Raw genomic sequence first — 22,323 nt, forward strand, 5'->3', positions numbered from 1 at the left:
AAACAACAAGTTCAATTGTTATCGTACAATAAATGAGATGGAAAACGGACAACAAGCTGTGCCGCTAAGCAATTTTATATATAACATTGGAGCAGTAACTAGCAATTCTATATATAACATACAGCAGTTATATATAATATACAATTACCAACAATCATGAGACAGAGTGAATAATGGTTATATTATTATTTGATAATCTCACCTAATAGTTTACAAACATTTAATGACAAAAAATCTACAAAAGTGCTTGGCCTTTGGCCAAGCCTCTATATATAAATCATGGGTGTTATTATATTATATATATATCTTCCTTATTCGCATAAATTATCAAATGATAAGGATTAACGCATAATTATAATCACAAATACGATACACAAAGCAATTTGGAGTACATATAAAACTTTCCTAAATCATCCCGTTATGTCTCACATGTGGTGGGATTTACCCTTTTATTCCTCCACCTTTTTTCTAATTTTCCATACTTATTTTATTTTTTTAAAAAATTACAGGGTCAATCTTTATTTATTTATTTTTTTTAGATTTTTAAATTTTGTTTTATAAATCTCATCTCTTTTTTATTAATTTTTAATTTAGAAAGATTTGTCTTTATATAGCTTATTTTATAGTTAAATTTTTATGATTTTGTTTTAGTAAATTTTATGGTCTTTTTAAATTTTGACCGAACCTTCTATTGTTTCATATAATATTTTTTTTTTAATTTTGTTTTATACATATTCATTTCCATGACTTTATTTTTTAAACAAAAATTCCAACACCCGGGTTGCAAACCCTAGTTTACAACCTTTCACAATTCAATATCATTAGAATTCAATTCAACAACGAATGCTTCGTTAATCATCACCAACTTAGAACACACATAACCAACTTCTTAAAAAATCAAATGATTTTTCAAGAAATTTTATGATGCTAGTACTTATTACTTTTTTATTTTATCTATATTTGCATAACTAACATTAGAATATACTTCTAAAACCCCATGACCCAAATAAACAAGAAACCTTCATGCAAAATCTCAAATTTAGTCCAAACATTGTATATAATAACAATATCACGACAACAAAAAAACAAAACTACCAATTCAAAGATGAACTCAAACAAAAGAAACTCGACGCTAATAAATGTGTTGAAATGCATATCATCATATCATCTAAAATTAAAATACAAGCTCATGTGGTTTCATTCCTGCCTTGAGAGAAAATCTTGCACCCAAATAACTCTTCAATTCAGGAACACCCTCAATTGATTTGATCAAAGCGGCGTCTACTGTTTTTTGATCATCTTTTTTCTCTTGTGGCAGCTGGCTCTTCTCCTATATAAATTTCAAATTCAAACCAATAAATCAGAATTAGAACATTATTATTTGATTAATCTTTTTGTAATCTTACCTTTTAAATGTTTCTATTACAACAATGTACTTTGATTGATTGTTTAATGGAATATCCTACTTTTATTTATTCCTATTTCAACATTGAACTCTAAAAAATAAAATCATTTAACAACAAAGCAATTTCTAATGCTATAGGAAGTAAAATAATTGTAGTTGATATGCTATAATTGAGTAGATATTCCATAGGACAATGCCTTAATAAGAAAAGAAATTAAAAAATAAAATACTAATTCAGAATAAATAAAAGTAAGATGCTATCACATTGAACCAATGGAAGTAAATTGATATTTCTTGCAACGAACTCTAAGTAATCTAGTGAAAGTATGTGGTTTTTCTTGTAATTAACTGTGTATTTAGGATGATTTAAGGTTGAGATAATTTTTATCAAAAAGATTAGAAATTTTAATGCATATATCCACAGAATATTCAGTTACCTCCTTTTCAGCTTCAAAGAACTCGCCTTCACCCTTCTTACTCTTCTTCTCGACTTTCTTGGAGAAATACTTGTCATCAAACTTCTCAACGTTTACTCCATTAATGTCGACCTTGGTTGAAGTGGCAATAACGTAAGATTGGTTCACCCTTCTCAATGGAACACCATTAATCTTGAATGGACCTGATAAAACCTAGATTGTTTAGCAACCAATGCACTAATGGCGCTGCTAAAAGCAAAGCACAAAATCTGTAAGTTCAATGGTATAGAAAAGCTCACCTGTGACGAGAAGCAATCCAGATGTAAGTTGTTTCAAGAACACAACTCTCTTCCCCTTGAACCTTCCAGCCAATATAATCAACACAGTTCCTGGAGTGATACTAGCCCTATATAACATCAAACGCATACATCAAATCAAAATGAACACGAATTAAAATTTGAAAAACAATCAAGAAGAACTGAAGAGTTATCGTGCAAATCAACCTGAGCTTAGTGGGCCTGGCTTTGCGCTTGTTGACAAGGGGTTTCTTGACATCGTCGGCAGGGTAAAACTTCGGCGGCTTGACGGCGACGGGGGCATCGGCGGGCTTCTTCTCGTGGGTAGGGAATTTGCCGCCGTTTTTGGCCTTGATGGCCCAGAGTCCTCTCTTGTGGTACATCTGGGAGCGGGAGTATTTCCCGACACCCCTGATGAGATCTGGGTTCCGGCATGTATGAGGAGTTCTCTGCTTTGGCGCCATTGATGGATGACCTTCTGATGCTTCGCTAGCTCCGGCGGTGTGGAAATGAGGCGACGAAGAAGAAGGGGTTTTGAAGAAAATTGGTGATTCTAATACTTTTGCTGAAACCCTAGTTGGGTGATCTTTGGGCTTCTTTTCTTTTAGGATTGGACAAATCGCAGTTGGGCTTATTTGTTTTGCCTGTTTTAACTTTTTCTAAATACATCCCATTTGATAAAGATAATAGATTATCTTAGCCATCCTAAAATAAAATAAAAATAAATAAATAAATAGATTATGTTAATAAAAAATATATTTAATTATAGCAAACTAGTATTTAAGTTATAGAATTTCACTCGACGAATCAATATAAATGAAATATTTGAAAATAATAATGTAACTTTTTATAAAATTTATAAAAAAAATAACCATTTATTCAGGATACCATATTGTGAAATACTTATCGTTATTTTGGAGTTGGAGGTGGTTGTTACGATTTGAATTCGGAATTTAAAACTCATTCGTTCCGGACTGGAAAAGCGTATTTCGGACATAACTTTGGAATGTATGGTCATTCCAGAGTATTGTTCCAGATAAAATTAGGTTATTTGTAGGTTCTTTGTTCCTCTATAAATAACATATACATTTGTCTTTGTCTGTTTATTGTGTTTATTACTGCATAAACCCTAATTAGCTTTCAGATACTAAAAAATTAGTTTATATAAGGATTTTTTTCAGAGTGCTAGTCTCTAGTCGAGGGCAATAACATCGAATCAATGGTTCTATGCAGTATATTGCTTTATACTATACATGTTTTGGTGTATATATAAACAATGATATCAACTTCGGTGGGTTACATGTGTTGGTTGCTTCCAAGTTCAGGTTACACGCTAATCAAATGCATCTATCCTTTCAATGTCGTAGATCAAATATAGTTATGCAGATTCTTAACGGTAGTTGTGACATCCCGGAATTTCGGACATAAACTACGAACGACTAAATTACAGTAAATTTGTTAGTAGTTTAACTCATTCGGTTTTAGTGCATATAATATAAAATAATTGAGCTTACTGCAAATATTAAAAAATGTCAGATGATACGTTACTTCCAAATGTGCAAACTGTCAAACAAATCAAACAACTCAAACTGCAACGTTGATTAATGCGTCTGAAAAAACTAAAATTTCGTATTAAGCAGTTTTGAGCAAAGCAAACATTAAAAGTCTTATAGTACATGTTCCCCTGTTTCCGAAAATATAAAGAACGTCCAACACAGAGTTCGTATGCAAAAGATACGATAGTTTTAAGAAAACAGATAGTAAACACTAGTTATCTCTAATCGCGTAAAACGGAATCGATCCGTTGAGGCACTTACACACCTCCGCTGGAAATTTCAAGAGCGTTTTTGGACACAGGCTATAGCTTACTATTTAATTTCATACTTAAAATATTTTTAGCAAAAATATTTGCGAAAATCGAAAAATCGAGCGTTGTGGGCTATTTAGACGCGAAACTTTAAACGCGTTTTCCCGGAGTTTCGTAACTCAAAAAATTAATCCGTTTGAGTTTTTGAAATCCTTGAATTAAATTCTAGTCCCTTCACAGACTCGTCGAGTTCTACCTTGTACAGAATCGGGACAAACCGACTCAACTCGTCAAGTCCCTCCCTAGACTCGCTGAGTTCCTCAGTCTGTTTGGTCCATCTTAATAGATTAAGCCCCCAACTCTTCAGATCTAAGCTTCATACTCCTCATAGACTCTGAAAATGTCCTTTTAAAGGGTAAAGTATCCAACTTTACCCATTAATACCTTTCCTTAATTGGTTTAGCTCAAACCCTAAGTCTTTAGGACCTAGATCTTGGTCCACAAGTCATCCATACTCCAAACTAAAACCTACAAACAGAGATCTAGACCCTAAACACTACATGGACATGTAAAGCTTCTGCCTTTTCCTCCATGCATGGCCTTTTGGGGCTTAAAAGGCAAAGATGACATCTTAGAGCTTGCATAGGGGCTCCAATGGCATAAAGTTTGCACCTTTATGCCATAACAACCCTTAATGATTCCAGATCTGAAGGTATCCTCACTTGGAACGTCCAACTCCCAAAGATCAAGCTTCTTGAACCAAAACCCAATAAAGTGAAAATAAGGAGATCTAAGAAACTACTAAGAAAGTTAGAGACTTGATTACCAGAAAAATGATAATGATGAAAGGAAATCTCTAGATCTACTATCTTCTCCTTGAATCCTCTAGCTTCTTCTTCTTCCACAAGCTTCAAGACACACAAAGATCACTAAAAAATGGCTCACAAGCTCACAAATGCATTAGGGTTTCTGAAACTAGGGTTTGGGACTTGGAGGCTGGAAATGAGGCCAGCTAGTGGGGATTAGGATGCTTAAATAGGGTGCAAAACCCTCAAATTAGAGTTTCATCCTGGTAGCCCTACTCGTCGAGTCGAGGCTCTCAACTCGTCAAGTAGGTGACTTAAAATTCCGCATCCATTCTGGTTTCTACTCGACAAGTTTGGGGATCCCAACTCGTCGAGTAGCTCTACAAAAGTGAATAAATTATAATTAAATGTGTACCAGGAACCAGGCGTTACGATTCTCCCCCACTTGTCTTGGACTTCGTCCTCGAAGTCAGCTGCGTCGGGAAACAACTCCGGATAATGCTCCCTCATCTCCTCCTCGGGCTCCCAAGTCCACTCGGAACCCTTACGGTGCTGCCACTGCACCTTCACCACCTCAACCCTCTTGTTCCTCAGCTCCTTCGTCTTCTTCTCGAGAATAGCTATTGGTCTCTCGATGTAGTTCAGGATGTCATCAACATGAATATCCTCTAGAGGCACAACCGATGAGTCATCCACTAAGCACTTATGCAGCTGAGAAACATGGAAAGTGATGTGGATCTAGCTAAGCTCTGCTAGAAGGTCCAAACGGTAAGCAACCCGACCTACTCGAGCCAACACCCTGAATGGACCGATGTTTCTGGAGCGAGCTTGCCCCGCCTCCTGAACTGGATGACACCCTTCTAAGGTGACACCTTCAGGAGGACCATGTACCCCCACCTGAAACTCTAAGTCTGAACGACGCTTGCCGGCATAGCTTTTCTGCCGATTCTGAGCAGTCTGGAGCTTGCTCCGGGCCTGCTGGATCCTCTCAGTGATCTTGAGTACTACATCAGTACTCCCCATGACCCTCTGTCCGACCTCGCCCCAATAGATTGGGGTCCTACACTTCCTCCCATAGAGCATCTCAAAGGGAGGTCGGTCTAGGTTGGCATGGTAACTATTGTTATAAGAAAATTCTGTTAACAGAAGATACGTATCCCAACTACCATCAAAATCCAAGACACATGTGTGTGGCATGTACTCGAGAGTCTGTATCATCCTCTCGCTCTGTCTATCTGTATGAGGGTGAAAAGTGGTGCTAAAGTGGAGACGAGTACCCATCTCATCGTGAAACTGCTTCCAAATTCGGGAAGTGAAACAAACATCTCAGTTTGACACCACCGAGACAGGCACTCCATGTCGTGCCACTATCTCACGCACATAGATATCGGCCAGCTTCTCAGCCGATATAGTCTCCTGGATCGAGATAAAATAAGCACTCTTGGTCAACCAATCCACGATGACCCATATCGAATCTACTCCACGTGCAATCCTGGGAAGCTTGGTGATGAAATCCATGGTGATATCCTCCCAGTTCCACACAGGAATATCCAACAATTGCATCTTGTCATGGGGTCATTGGTGCTCATCCTTGACCTTCCTGCAGGTCAAACACCGCTCCACATACCATGCTACATCCCGATTCATGCAGGGCCACCAGTAATCAGGGTGAAGATTTTGATACATCTTCGTCACCCCAGGATGGATGGAGAACCTCGACTTGTGGGCCTCATCCATCAGAACCTGTTGTACTCCACCCCAGTACGGAACCCAGACCCTCCCATGCAAGTTCAATAACCCACAGCTGCCATAATCAAATGAGGCTACCTGGCCTATGAGCCCCTCACACTTCTGACGCTCCTCCTTCATACCTTTGACATGCGCCTTTCAGATCTGCTCCAACAACAGAGTAATCATTGTCATCCTCAAACATATGTCTCAAATCGGAGCCGCCACTGCCTTGTGGCTCAGAGCATCGACCACCACATTGGCCTTGCATGGGTGATAAAAGATCTCACAGTCGTAGTCCTTCACCATATTTAACCACCGACACTGCCTCATGTTTAGATTCGGTTGATCCATGAGGTACCTCAAACTCTTGTGTTCCGTGTAAATGGTACAACGGACCCCATAGAGGTAATGCCGCCAAATCTTGAGGGCGAAAACCACAGCCCCCAGCTCTAAATCGTGCGTCAGATAGTTCGCCTCGTGAGGCTTCAATTGCCTTGAAGCGTAAGCTATCACGTGACCCCCTGCATCAATACCGCGCCCATTCCTGTGATCGAAGTGTCACAGTAAACCACAAATTCATCGACTCCCTCTGGCAAAGTCAAAATTGGTGCCTCACATAACCGCTGTCTGAGAGTCTCTAAGGTTGCCTGCTGCTCAGGCCCCCTGCGGAATGTCACCGACTTCGTGGTCAGTCGGGTCAAAGGGACAGCGATCTTGGAGAAGTCCTGGATGAATCTCCGGTAATAACCCGTTGATGTGCACGATAGTACCCACTACTTTTATAATTTATAACCTAACTAACTAACTAAAATGCACCTAGGCAGTGTACCTAGTCGAATTATATAATAGTTTGGTAAGTTGGGTGTCGATCACAGGGAACAGTGTTATTAATTAATCTATTTACTACTAATCAATCTAACTATTAATAAACTAAAAAGGGGTTTTTATCTAATTTTCCAAGTTTAGATGAACTTAATCCTTTAACAGAAACTCAATCAATAAACAAAGCACTTCTATTAGTTTGAATCCGCTTTCATTCAATGGTTATACATTAGCTATGACTATTAGTGTTGGTGACCAATTAAGGAAGTATTAGCAATTTAGTTCTAAATCTACTAATTATTAATCAATTCATGTAAATCTATTTATGGTCATACAATAGTTAACACATAATCAATTATTAAATAAGATTGGAGCCATGAACGATTGATTAATCAAAACACAATTACAGTCATAATATGAATTCTCTAACACAACTTGATTTAATGATTCAATTACTAATCTAAGATTGGTTTGATCTTAGCTCCAATAAACTAGTTTTCACTATATTATTAGGTATTCAAGTTCATGTAGATTTGTGTTCACTAACTACACAGAACAAGAATTCAAAGCAATCAAATAATTAATTCAAGCATGTTAGGTAAAATCAATCAACACAAGCATATCACCAACAAGTAAAGTTAAGTCTAATGCATTAAAACCATGAGTTCCAGCTTATCTAGCTAACAGAAGCAGCTAGATTTAGCTGGACATATTAACAGCTAAACAAACAAATACTATAATCAAAAACATGTTTAAACGTACCAATCTATAAAGACAAATTATGAACTCTTCCTTCCTTGGTGTTAAAACCAACTTCCAGAGCTTCTTTTCCTCTGAATTTCGTTTCCAAGAATCCTCCTAGGCCAGCCAAAGTTATCCCCAATCGTAAAGGAAAATGATATATATATATATATATATATATATATATATATATATATATATATATATATATATATATATATTTTCTGGAAAACCACCGTTCACGTCGTGAGAATTTAAAACTCACGTTGTGAACTCAAGGTAATCGTGATCGTCAAGGATTCCTTCACCCGGATGTTTATCTTCTAATTCTTTCCACTCACGTTGTGAACCATCAACTGTTCACGTCGTGAGTACGTCTTTTTTAGGTGTTTTTCTTGTCTTTCAAGCCTTCAACCTCCAAAGTTCCATCCTTTAACGCTTGTAGTCCCTTTCTTCAAAATGTCTTCTTTTTTGGCTGCAAAATATAATTTAACCTTATAAGCATCATTATTCTATGCAAATGACCAAAATATATATATATAAATATACTTAAATATTGCCTAAAAATATGTATAAATATGGCAATATCACCCGCTAGACCAAGAAAACTCTGAATCTCAGTTGGAGACCTCGGAACCTCCCACTGCATCACAACCTCTATCTTGGCCGGATCAACCAGAATACCATTCTGGTTGAAATGTGCCCCGAAAACTGCACCTCGCGCAACAATAACTCACACTTGGAAAACTTTGAAAAAAGTATATCCCTCCTCAGTGTCTCCAGCACCTCTCTCGGGTGCTCCTCATGTTGCTCCTGAGTCTTGGAGTAAACCAAGATGTCATTATTGAAAACTATCATAGACCGGTCCAGCATCGGTCTGCACACGCGGTTCATGAGGTCCATGAACACGACTGGAGCATTGGTGAGCCCAAACGACATCACCACAAACTCATAGTAACCATAGCGAGTCCTAAAAGTTGTCTTCTGCACACCCTCGTCTCTAACTCGCATCTGGTGATAGCCCGATCGTAGATCAATCTTGGAGAACCAATATGCACCCTGTAGTTGGAAACAAATCATCAATCCTCAGGAGGGGATAACGGTTCTTCACTGTTACCTTATTCAGCTCCCGATAGTCTATGCACATTCGATGTGACCCGTCCTTCTTCTTCACAAACAGGATCGGGGCTCCCCACAGCGAACTACTTGGCCTGATAAATCCCTTATCTAGCAGCTCTTGCAGCTGCGTAAAAAGCTCCTGCATCTTGAGAGAAGACAACCGATATGGTGCCTTGGCTATCGGAGCCACACCAGGGACTAGGTCAATCCTGAACTCAACCGGCCTCTATGGAGGTATCCTAGAAAAATCCTCCAGGAAGACATTCGGGTACTCTCGCACGATCGGTTCATCATCCATTTTCGCCTTACCCTTGTCCCGAGTATCCATAACATAGGCGACATAACCTACACAACTCTATTGAAGGTAGAGACTCGCCCTCGCTGCTAAATACAGAGTTGGTCTACACTATGACCTCTTGCCTTGAATCACTAACCCTCCCCCACTAGGAGTCCGAACTCTCACTAGTTGTTGCTCGCAGTCGATCACTGCCCCATTGGGGATCAACCAGTCCATACCCACTATAACCTTTTTCCCTCGCAGGGGAATGGGGACCAAATCCACGAAGAACTGCTCGTCGAATAACTGTTGTGTACATCCTCGATGCACCCTCGCAACCCGAACGGTCCTATCATCCGATTTTTCTACATCCAGTGGACAATCTAGATCCACCAGAGCTCCAACAAATCGCTTGCTAAGTGCAAGCGACACAAAAGATCGGGTAGCCCCCGAATCGAACAATATCAAAGCTGATATACCGTTCACTAAGAACGATCCTATAACAAAACAAGTAAACATAAGCGATAATCAATACAAATAAAGAGATAAGGAGATAATGGTAAGACGACCATCTGTAATCCTCAACGTAGTATGAGCGGGCGCCGCCACCTATCCTGCCGCTGCTAAACCCAAACATTGGTCCTTTGTGGCCCCTATGGTTGCACTGAAAGCAAATCAAATATGAAATTGTTGTAGTGGTGGTGGTAGCAGTACAATCCCTGCTCATATGACCAATTCGACCGCACTTGAAGCAGCCCAAACTCCCTGCCCTACACGCCTCCTCGTGCATCTTGCCACACCGGCTGTGGCCCTGCTGGCTCCTCGATCTGTGATCTGATACCTTAGGCTTCTTGCCCGAACTACCTATCTGAACCCCATCTGGTTTCCCTTTCCTTTTCATCTCCAAATCTAGCTCACTCTCCTGAGCCCTAAAAATCATATCCTCCAGCGTCTTGCACCTGGATCAGCTCACAAACTGGCGGATATCACTCCGCAGCATCACATGATATTGGGCCTTTTTTCATCTCCTCGTCCGCCACGTACTGCAGAACAAGAAGAGCCCTCTCCCTGAACATAGCGGTGATCTCGGCCACAGTCTCCGTAGTCTGCTGGAGGTCCTGGAACTCCCTCGCCAGCTGTTTCACCTCAATCACATGTGCAAACTCGGCCCTAAACCTGTCCGAGAAATCACTCTAAGTCATCGCATCGATAGCGGCATTATCACCAATAGCTCTCCCAAGATCCTCCCACCAATGTCATGCCCTGTCCTTCAAGAGCTAGGAAGCAAGTCGAACCTTGTACCCCTCGAGACATCTGCTAGTGCGAAAGGCGTTGGCAACATCTGCCAACCATCCACCGCTAGCAATGTGGTCCCGATCCCCACGATAGTCGGGAGCTCCACAGGCTCTAAACTCCCTGAATGTCAGTGTGTGCCGCCACCTCAGTGCGGAATTCACTCAGCCTCTCATCCAAAAGCTCCAAGATACCCTCCTTGATTGTACCGAAGATCATCACTCGAGGGATCTCACACACTACAAGTTTCCTGGATTCATCTCAGCCTTCCTTGATTCGAGTATGGATCCTCTGCATTCAGTAGTACGGGCCCATACAACCTTCCACATCAATCTGTACTTTCCTCAACAACTGCCTCGACTCCACCAAGTCCCTTCTACCGCTATTGCTTCACACGCTAATCTCATCCTCGGCTTGTTGTAGGGTAATCACCAACCCACTCTCCACCATCAGTTGCATAAGAAGTCCCTGCTATCTCCCCTTAACTAGCTCGTGAATATTATTACATATCATTAAGACTAGATAATTCTTCGAATGAGAGGTCTTACCCTACAACAATTGGACTCAGACAAGACTCCTTAACCCCGAAATAGCAACTTGGTTATAGCTGACAGAAAGTAGAAAGACTCTAGCTGCAAAATAGAGCTAAACCTAACCTTTTGAAATTATTTAGTCCTTGCAATTACGTAATTTAACATATTTGTTTACTAGTTAGTTAAAGATAACTAGAACTCCTAAAAGCACAAAGCAAGCAACATTCAGGCCTTGAGTAAACATAATCAAGCATATCCTATTTAGGCCATCATATTACTGACTAATCAATACTAGCATACAGTTCAATAAGCTCATAAAACAGGCACATAAGGCATCCTTCCTATACCCTTAGCCCTAGACTAGCATGGGATTCTCATACACATATAAAAAATGTTGGGTCAAAATATGGTTTATACTTTACTTTTCTGGGCAATTATATTTTTGTGTAATATTTTATGAATTTATGGCCTAGTTTACGTGTAACACCGTAAATTTTCAAAATAATTTTTCTTTTTCAAAATCACATAATGTATCACATCACAAATCAAAATCCATAATCAATACTGTTTTCAAAAACAAATCCCAAGATCTCTACACATAATAAACTCCATTGGTGTGTGTGTACGTGTCAAGCCGTCGCCTTCCCATGGTCCTTGCTGGTACCTGAGACATCAAACACAACAACTGTAAGCATAAATGCTTAGTGAGTTCCCCAAAATACCACATACCACCAATACGCCACTCAAGGCTAAATCCGACCCTCTGGTCTAGATGTCTCAGCGGGACCCTCCAGTCCCGCAGCTCGTCGGACCCTCCGGTCCAGTCACAGCTCATTGGGCCCTCCGGCCTGGTCAAAATCGTTGGACCCTCTGGTCCGGTCTACACAATCATACAGCATACATATAACACATAGCACGTAATCTCATACATAGCACATAAGACCCTCTGGTCAACTCATAATACCACTCAAGGTAACGTATAGTGAGAAGACTCACCTCGTGGAAAGTCTAAGATCTCGCGTACTCGATATCTCCAAATCCCAACGACGACTCTACCTCGCCTAATCATAAAAATATCATTTAGTAATCAAAGACTTCCACAACTAAAACTTTACCCCTTATCATCATCCCTCAGAGGGTAAAAGACCATTTTACCCTTCCTTGACCCAAAGTCTCCATGTTGACCAAAACCCTAAAAGTCAACAAAAGTCAACCCTGTGAGTACGCGGGGCGTACTGCTTGACGTACACGGGGCGTACATCGCCAGCCCATGGATCGGGGTCTCCACCCAATACGCTGCGCGTACTAGGAGTTACGCCTGGCGTAACCATCAGATTCTAACATACTTCATTTCTGGTCTTAATCGGTTAAGCCATTACTCCAACTTCTAGATCTGACTCTGTTTATGCGTCTAAACCCTTAAAGTCGAGACCTTTAAGCCTTGGCATGGCTGTAAAGGCTCCAACACTTCTTAACATCATTATATTCCAACTCAAGAACCTAGATCTCATGCATGGTGTAACATTCACGTCCAAGATGTCATTTTTATGAGTCTACAACTCCAAAAGACCAGAAGTATGATGGATCTAAGCTTATGGAGACCATTTGCACAAAAAGTCTCCACCTTTGGGACTAAAACCCTAGAAAATGGTACTTGAAGCATATAACATGAACCAAGTGACAAGATCCGAACATTTTACCTGATAATGAAGCTTCAACCCTTGCAAAGCTCAGATCTACACTTGAACACCACTTCTAGCCTTCCCAATGAGTTCTTCTTCTCCTTTGCTACCTTGGAATGGCACCACCAAGCTTAGAATACTCACAAAATGGCTTAAGAACGAATGCACACTCTCTTTAGGGTTTATCTCGGAGGGATGGTGGCTGAGAAGTCCAGCCACACATTCCTTTTATAGCCCTCCAAAGGAATTAGGGTTTTTAGGTCTGGACCGGTTACGCCCAGCGTACCTGAGGGTGAACGCGTCCAAATGAGGCGCGCGAGTACGCGCAGCGTACACCTTGTACGCCCAGCGTACTCGCCTATCATGAAAACCCTAAAATGACAACATAACCAAGATGCAGGGCCAAATAGAAGAATACTTGGATTTCGGGCTGTTACATTACGGCTGAGTTTATGGTTGTAAACACCTTACGGCCGTAAACTCATTTTACGGCCCATTTGTTTTCGGCCCATACTTCCAAGTATAAATAGAGGTGTTAGGGTGAGGAGTAGAGATTGATGAACCCTAGAGAGTTTACGGCCAGAGAAACAGAAGAACTATTGTGTGTTAGTGTGTGTGTGAATCTCTTGTATCCGGATCATCATTCTATTCATTAATACATTGAGATTCATCATCTTCTTCTTCTTCTCTTCTATTTGATCTAACATCATCCGTTTGATTGGGATTCCGCACCATCAAACAGATCTGATTGATACACAAACAGATTAGGGACTTACAATTGGTATCAGAGACTAGTTGTATCAGTCAAAAGGATTTTTTGTTTCGTCTGGGATCTGAATAATTGGTGTTTCCGGTCCAAGCTTATGGTCGTAAACACCAAGTTCTTGGGCCGTAAATCTATTTTGGAGCATTATTTGATCTTATTTTCGAAATATTTTTGCGTTTTCGGATAGATCTCGCAAAAATAAGAGGGGTTTGTTCTTCGTGTTTTTCATAAAAACGGGTTTTTGATCGAGTTTTGGAGCTTCAAAGTCGAAAAATCGGTCTTTTTGGTCGTAATCAGCGAGGGGGTGGCGGCCAGCAGCTAGGGTTTCCGAAGTGTTTGTGGTCCGAGGAGTTCATGGCCTCGGAGTTTACGGCCGGTCCGAGGTTGCGGTCAGCAGCCTGTCCGAAGTTCGCGCCCAGAAGGAATCCTCGCAACAGCAGCCTCGGTCTTCGCTTCGGAGTTGATCGTCGAACCTCCTCGCATCAGCCTCCTCACCTCGCAGCTTCAAATAAAAAGGGAGGAGCGAATTTGGAGTGGCCAAGGAATCCAACTCACGACCTCCCATTCTTCAACTAGCGCCTTAACCAACTCCTCTAGCATCACCTTTGTTCCTTTCCTTCGCATTCTTTACTCAAAAACACACTATTTCGGTTCCAAGTTTCGCAAAATTGTCATTTTTAGCCCAAAAATTAAATTTCTTGTAATTTTAAATTCCTTTTTCATCCAAAATAAAAAAAAATTAATTTTTTTATATAATAATTTTTAAATTCCTTTTTCATCTTAAAATAATAATAATAATAATACTAAAAAAAAAATAGTTTTTAATTTTTGACTTTTGTCTTCAAAAATTTACTTTGACTTTCAAGTTTGACCTTTGACTTTAATTTTTAACTTTCTCGTTTGACTTTTAAATTTTCAAATTTAGCTTTTCGGTTTGACTTTTGAGTTTGACTTTTCAAGTTTTACTTTTGAGTTTGACTTTTAAGTTTGACTTTTGAGGTTGACTTTTTAAATTTGACTTTTTAAGGTTGACTTTTGAGGTTTATAATCAAAGGGTTTGACTTTTAAGTTTGATTTTGGTTTTTAGTTGTGCTTTTTAATTGATTTTAAGGTCTACGAGGGAGTTGAAACATGAAAGAGAGTCGTCAGGATATGTTAAGACAAAATTTCAACATTTTCGATTATATCCCTGGAGAAACCCTGGAAGCTCAGTTGCAGCAATTTACCACACTCACTACTGAGATGAATATTGTTGGGATCTTTTTGACCAAATCTGAGATAAACAAAAAGATATTGAATTCACTTCCGAAATCGTGGGATATGAACATGGCTATCATCAAGAAGACAAAAGATCTCAATCATCTTAGTATTGCTGATGTAATTCAAGAACTTGATATTTTGAAGTGTAGAGAAACAATGAGTTCTGAAAACATTGTGGTCACTGAAGTTACATGTACTCCAGCTTGTGAAGCCACGATTAAATTTCTTCGAGAACAAATTGATTTATTTAAAAGAGAAGTTGAGGACCTGAGATATGAAGGATATCAGCTCAGGAAAGGACAGAAACCCCTGAAGGCTGAATTAGAAGCAAAAACCAAGCACTTTAGGAAACTTCAGGAAGAGTATAGCAATAAGTGTGAAAATTATGATTATGTTAAGAGACAACTTGCTGCTGTAACTGAAGAACTTGACGCTTTAAAAATTAAGTGTGGAAAACCTGATGTCAGTTTCTAAAATTATATTGTGTCAAGTCAGACAGTCGAGTCCTTATATGAAACCAATTAAAATTCAAAGAAAATCAAAACAAGGGTCTAGGGTATGATAGTGTACCTCCTCCTTATAATCATAACTACACATCCATCCCTATGACACAGGACGAAACTGACAGGGAGCCACATCTTCGATATGGCAAACGAGCTGGATTTGTGTCAGGAGGAGTTATTAATGTTGAAAATACTGATGTTTCTGTTAGATGTGCAGGTAAATTAGCAGAGGATGAGAACAAGGAGAGTTCTTCTGAACAAACCAATGACTCCTTGAACTCTAAATGTGTAGCTTCGAACTCAACTGCTTTTGATCAACCTGCCGTTGAGAAATACAGGCCACCAATTCCAGCGAAACAGAGTGCCTCCTGCAATTGTGCATGTTGGAAAAATCAGAGACAAGGCAAAGATACGCCACTAGGGGCAGGAAGAAACAACTTCACAGTGAAGAAAAAGACATGTTTTCACTGTGGAACACCTGGACACATTGCCAGAAATTGTCCAAATCGTGCATACGTTCCCTACTATGCACAAGGCTGGCAGAACGCGCCAAGAGAGAGATACTTCAAAAGAAACCCCTCGAGATCATGATCAGACATTGACGACTGGAATGCCAAGAAGGCCAAGAATTCAACTCCCAAGGCCAAGAATCAAACTCCAAAGGCCAAGAATCTGAATCCCAAGGGCAAGAAGGGAATATCGACCAAGAAGTCCAATCCAAGAGATGCTCCCGTGAAGCCAAAATCAAAGTCATCTCAACGTTCGACATCAAGTTCAAAAGCAAGTACTGAGCCACCCATCGGATCGAAAAAGAAATGGGTTAAACCCAACTACAAATGGGTTCCGAAGGCTCAATCTCCCAAATCAACTAAGGATTCTAATATTTCTATGTCTTCTGTTTGTGATAAACAGGACATGTCATGGGAGAGAGTAACATGCAAGGATGTCAAAGGTCGACCTAGTTTTAAAATGGACTGGGTTCCAAAGACCAACTAATCCCGCTCTGTGTCGGAGCAGCTATGGAGGCATATCATCAAACTTCGGTTTGTTGGTAGTGGCTGTTCCAGGCACATGATAGGGGACATCTCTCAACTGTACAACATTCAGACCTTTGTTTGAGAGTATGTGTCCTTTTGCGAGAAAGGAAGAAAAGAAGGGATCACATGGGGTTTGTGCTTAATGACATGAAGAATTTTCGGATCTGTTCTGAGCTTACGCGTGCTGTTCTCAAACCTTTTGGATGCAAATTCAATCGGTGACTTACGGTTTGAGTTTTCTTCTCTATACTCCTGAGTTTTTCTTAAGCTGATTCGCTTTAAAGAATAATTTTTGTTTTAGGATAGTTTAAATTTGCGCATTAACTTTCGTTTCTCTCCTATGAACAAATTTAGGGGGAGAAATAAAAACAAAACAAAAAAATTAGAAAATTTTAAAAAATCCAAAAACATCAGAAAATCAGAAAATAAAAAATATATTGGTTATGAAATGTGTTTGAGGGAGATGTTTTGGGAAGTGATATTATCAGGTGATAACAGGCAACCTGAGTCTACGTAACGTACCCGAAGTTGAAGGGTCTATGCTCTGGTTTGATGCGTCGGTAGGCACGGAAATTTTTAAATGGACTTGACTAAGGAGAGTTGAACTTAGGAAATTTATAGACTTGACAAATCTTGACCTAGTTAGATACGTTCAGCCTGACAATACGACGCTCGGATAGGTTGAGCAGGGAGATATATATGGGAATTTACTCGTCACATTAATTGAACCCGTACTTGGAACCGTGGCTTAACTTTTCCTTGATGTGCGGATTCTGTCCTTAATTCCAGTTGGATGGGGTGACTGGTAAATTCCGATAAATTAGGTCTGTAGAATATCATTTTCTTTCTTTCCATCTGTTAGTCATATGTTGTCTCCTTTGCGTGACTTCCAATCCGACCTGGTACACAACATATGCAACTCTATTTCTCTGCAGGCTATATATATATATATATATATATATATATATATATATATATATATATATATATATATGTGAAATACTTCTTATCTGTTAGCCATATGCTGTCTCCTTTGCGCGACTTCTAATCCGACCTGGTACACAACATATGCAACCTTCTTCTTCTCAACCCCTCTAAAGTAGTTAGCAATAGAATTCTGAATCTCTTCTCTCTCTGAATGGTTGTCTGCTCACCCGGTGTAAGGAGTACTCTGGAAGTTCTTGATGGCTGGGGCATATGTGACAACCGTCAATTTTCGGTCAAGTCAAAGTCAACTAAAGTCAACAAGTCAAAACGGTCAACTCAATTTACCCGTGGGTACTAGAGTTTACGTTATGTAATTTCTAAACAACTCGCTATTCTAATGAGAGATCATAAATCGAAAAGTGCGTACATCTAGATCTCCTTAACCTAAAACTGTGGTACGTGGCGAGCCAAACCGATATAACAATGTTGCATACTCATCGGGAGTATGCAAGATCCTTAAACAAGGTTTAACGGGGTTTACGGACCTTGCATTGCGAAGCCGGACACTCACATTCGTCACACACAAAACCGCTCTCAATCGTTTTCACTCCATCTCTTCTTATCAAGAATCTCTCCCAAATCTCTCCAAGAATGTGAAATCTCTCCCAAAACTCTCTAAGTATGTGAAATCTCTCCCAAATATCTCTTTGTATGAGAAATATCTCCAAGAATGTGAAATCTCTCCCAAATCTCTCTAAGTATGTGAAATCTCTCCCAAATATCTCTTTGTATGAGAAATCTCTCCAAGAATGTCAAATCTCTCCCAAATCTCTCTAAGTATGTGAAATCTCTCCCAAATATCTCTTTGTATGAGAAATCTCTCCAAGTATGTCAAATCTCTCCCAAATCTTTCTAAGTATGCCAAATCTCTCCAAGTATGACAAATCTCTCCCAAATCTCTCTCAACTTTCTATAATCACTCGGGGCATTCCGACCCTCGAATTTGGCGAAAACAGCCCAAAAACGGAAGTCTACGCAAAAAACGGACTTAAGGAGCCGAAACTCCTCTTAGGACCCGAAACTCCTCTTAGGACTCGAAAGTCCTCTTAAGGGACCGAACCCTTCTGAGCCGAAGGCTGCTGAACCGAACCCGAAAGGTCCTCTCGGGCCCGAACCTCGCATGCCACACCCGAACCCGAACCTTCGGTCCATTTCGGATCATGGTGCCCTCGGTCTAGTTCGCTTCTGACTGCTTCGGACCGAGCCCCTCGCCTTCACTTCTCGCTTCTGGTTCGCCCCATCTCGCTCCGGCTCGGCATCATTAGGGACCGAACCTCGGCCTAGGACCGAGAGGTCTCGCTGGAAATGCTTTTCTTCCCGGTTTTCGACTAATTTCGCGTTTTAGGCCCGTTTTTAATTGTTTTAACACGGGATTTTCACCAAAAACTTTATTTTAACATATAAGGACCCATAATTATTAAATTATCATTTTTTTAAGGATAAAACCTTATCCAAAAGAGTGGGTGAAGTACAAAGGTGGAGTGTTGACTTTCCTTTATTCTATGACACAAGCAACCACTCCCATACCCACTCCATGTCACTATTCACCACCAGCCCATCCCTAGTCACTTCATAAGTCCTTTCTCATTATTTTCAGCCATTCCCACGTTCTTAGAGCTGGAACATCCACCCTCTCTCCTCACACTTCATTCATTCTCTCATTTTTCCACCAAGAACCACACTCCAAACTCTCTCATCTTTCTCTCTCAAATTCGAGAGCTTCAAGGCATACTCCAAGACTTTTCTCCTTCATTTAGTAAGTATCATCATCTTTCTTATGATTATTACACATCCTCCTACTCAAAATCATAGATTGCTTACACAAACATCATCACCTTCTTGTTAGATCTTCGAATCTTCAAGTGATTCATCAAGTGTTCTTGAGTTGAACACTTCTCTTCTTCAACACTCATCTACTGAAATCACTCAAGGTGAGTTCATACCCCTACATTTTCATGTTTTCTCAAGTTTTTAGGGGGAGAATACAAGTAAAACAACAAGAACAAAACTAAACTTTTCTAACAGCCTTCATCAGAAAGGTTGGACCCCATTCACGGACTGTTTTGGACAACTTAAACATTTTTGTTTACAAAACTGTTTTAGGTGTAAGTAGTTCCAGTTCTTAGCTTTAAAATGACTACTTGCACATCTCCATACGATTTTTCTACAATTTATGGTGATTTTTACAAAACTGCCTATCATCTCAAACACCAATCCGGATCAGTCTGTGATTATGGACTTGGTCACACAAGTTAGAGGTCCCTAAAAATTATGGAAAAATTTATGAACCAACTAGACTCATTTTCCAAACTCTCAGAAGTTACAGAACTTGATTTGGACATTTTATGATTTTTCTACAAATTTTCCAATAACAGCTACAGAAAATGTTATAAATAGAAAAACACTATAAATTTCATTTCACCTTGTAACATGTTGAGCAAGGTATATATCATTATGTGATTATGTGTTATTGTAGTATGTGACATTTTTGTATTCATATCTAGATATACACCAGTTAACAAATGAGTTTTCACTAGATAATACATAGAAATAACCAAGTGTTATAATTAAAGTACACCCATTACATACAAATGTATTATTAAACTATGTTAAGTATAGTTTATGTACTTTACTATTTCTACCCTTGTTTTGATAAACTATAATAGGTATAATTTATGATACTTTACAAAATACAAATATATTTTCAGAAGGGTACATTTATACAAAAGGGAACTTTCATTACGTTAAGTGTAAATTCATTACAAAAGCGTTTTCATAAAAGAGTTTTTATACATTACAAACGTTTGGGATAAACTATAATAGGTATGGTTTATGTTTCCATTAACACAACAAACACATTTCGGAAGGTTTTATTCCCACGGGAAAAGGCTTTACACTTATGCACACCACACGTAAACTTGTTAACCTAAATTGTGAGACATTCTCTTCCGTACGTCCGAGTGCGGAATCTAATTCCTGCCAGTTATAATCAGAGTCTCCTGGAGGGAGAACGTGATAGTTGTGTATAGATCTATATTGGGTTTGACACCCCACACCTCGCTGCTAGCTACAGCCGGACCTGCAGGTCTGCGGGTGACAAGTCTCATTTCAGTTTCGCGACGCCTGAGAAATGTCGTAGCAGGTGTATTCAGTCATTAGTATGATTATAGCGGCTCACATAGGGATCTAACAACATAAGTTTACAGGGATTTGCATAAATCAAAAGGGGTTTTATGTCAATTTAAAATCACCTTTTTATATCAATAATTACAGATATTATGGTATATTTTTAGTCTTGGTACTTAAGATATGACAACCCAAGTTGTCCCGTTACATTTCCCCGTTACCGTTAACTAAATATTCCACTGTATAAAAGTTCCGTTAATTAGAGGGCGTCAATTTAATAAACATTCAATTTGTTTACATTTAACATGCCGTTAAGTCGTGATAAAAAGAAATAAAAGCACATAACACCCATTTCCATTTATTTGGAAAATGTTAAGTTTTATTGTTACGACCACTAAATCGGGTGCGACCAAAAGCCCCGTTTAACGGCAGTATCGGGTAAAATTCCACTGAGCCCCGACTCGGAACCCTATATAAGGGTGAGTGGAGTCCATTGGAGACTTTTTACACTCTCTCTCTATACTCTCTCTCTAGACCCGTTTTCGCCCCGAATCCGCAACCAAACGCTTCCAAATTGTAAGTCCGCTTACCCTAGCTTATTCTAAACATATTGATTCGTGTTTATAGCCCAAAAATCAAACCTAGAAGCTGTTGAAAAGGAGTTTACGGCCTAAGCTCCTCCTTAGGCCGTAAACACTTAAAATGAGGCCAAAATGACCCCAAAATGTCCCTAAAGGCTTAGAAATAAATAATGGAATTAGCCTAGGAGTGTTTGCACATTTAAAACAATCATTTTGGGGCATAAAAGAGAGTTTACGGCCCAAGCACTTGCTTAGGCCGTAAACACCTCTAAACTATGTCAAAATGCCTCCAAAACACTCCCAAACCACCCTTAGGCTTCATACATAATTTAGGGACTTAGTATGTGGGGTTTTGATCACTTAAACACATCAAAATGAAGGGGAAAAAGGAGTTTACGGCCCAGGTATGTACCAAGGCCGTAAACTCCCCATAACATGCCCAAATGTTAGTTTTCACCCCCCAAATGGCCTTAGACATTTACCATAAAATACTAGGATTGAAACAATGACTTAAACACAAGAAATGGAGGGATAAAAAGGAGTTTACGGCCCAAGCAAGTGTCTAGGCCGTAAACTCCCCAAAACACATCCAAATGATAGTTTTAATCCCCCAAAATAGCATCACACCTCATTATAAATTGCTAGAAGTGATATAAGGGCTTGAAACTTCACCAAACTAAAGGGATGAGAGTTTACGGCTGTAAACTCCCTTAGGAGTTGTCCCTAGGCCGTAAACTCCAATATAATGCCCTTAGAAGCCTTAAACCCACTCATGCCCCTTTGGAAAAGTACTTAGAAAAATCCCATGAATAAGTAGAAGCCTTAAAACACACTAGATACCCTCACCATGAGTTTACGACCGTAAACTCATGGTGAGATGTCCCTGGGCCGTAAACACAACTTTGGGAGTTTACTCTCGGATAGTAGGCTCCACTCCTAAGCCATACACACCTTTAGACGCTACCCGGGACACCCAAACACTTATCCAAAGTGTTTTCCGCTCCTGTGAGCGCATATATTTGTTTAATTAGTATTAAATATACTAATTGTATGTGAACATATGTTATCATATGTTAAATAGGTCATTGTGTGTGTTCAAGTCCTTGCGTGACACCGAACGCCCAAACGGCACCTT

At 39.6% G+C, this 22,323-nt stretch overlaps 1 protein-coding gene across 1 annotated transcript; it reads right to left on the reverse strand.

The window, feature by feature from the left end:
* Positions 1-1,020: 1,020 nt before the first annotated feature.
* Positions 1,021-2,669, reverse strand: LOC145053221 (large ribosomal subunit protein eL6-like). Its single transcript, XM_079001218.1, has 4 exons — positions 2,325-2,669; positions 2,121-2,227; positions 1,843-2,024; positions 1,021-1,330 (listed from the first exon to the last, which is right to left on the reverse strand). The coding sequence occupies exons 1-4, from the start codon at positions 2,579-2,581 to the stop codon at positions 1,175-1,177; spliced, it is 702 nt and encodes a 233-aa protein (XP_078857344.1). The 5' UTR covers positions 2,582-2,669; the 3' UTR covers positions 1,021-1,174.
* Positions 2,670-22,323: the final 19,654 nt, after the last annotated feature.

This window comes from Lactuca serriola, chromosome 5 (assembly GCF_051521515.1).
Source record: "Lactuca serriola cultivar US96UC23 chromosome 5, Lser_US96UC23_V15, whole genome shotgun sequence".
NCBI lineage: Eukaryota > Viridiplantae > Streptophyta > Magnoliopsida > Asterales > Asteraceae > Lactuca > Lactuca serriola.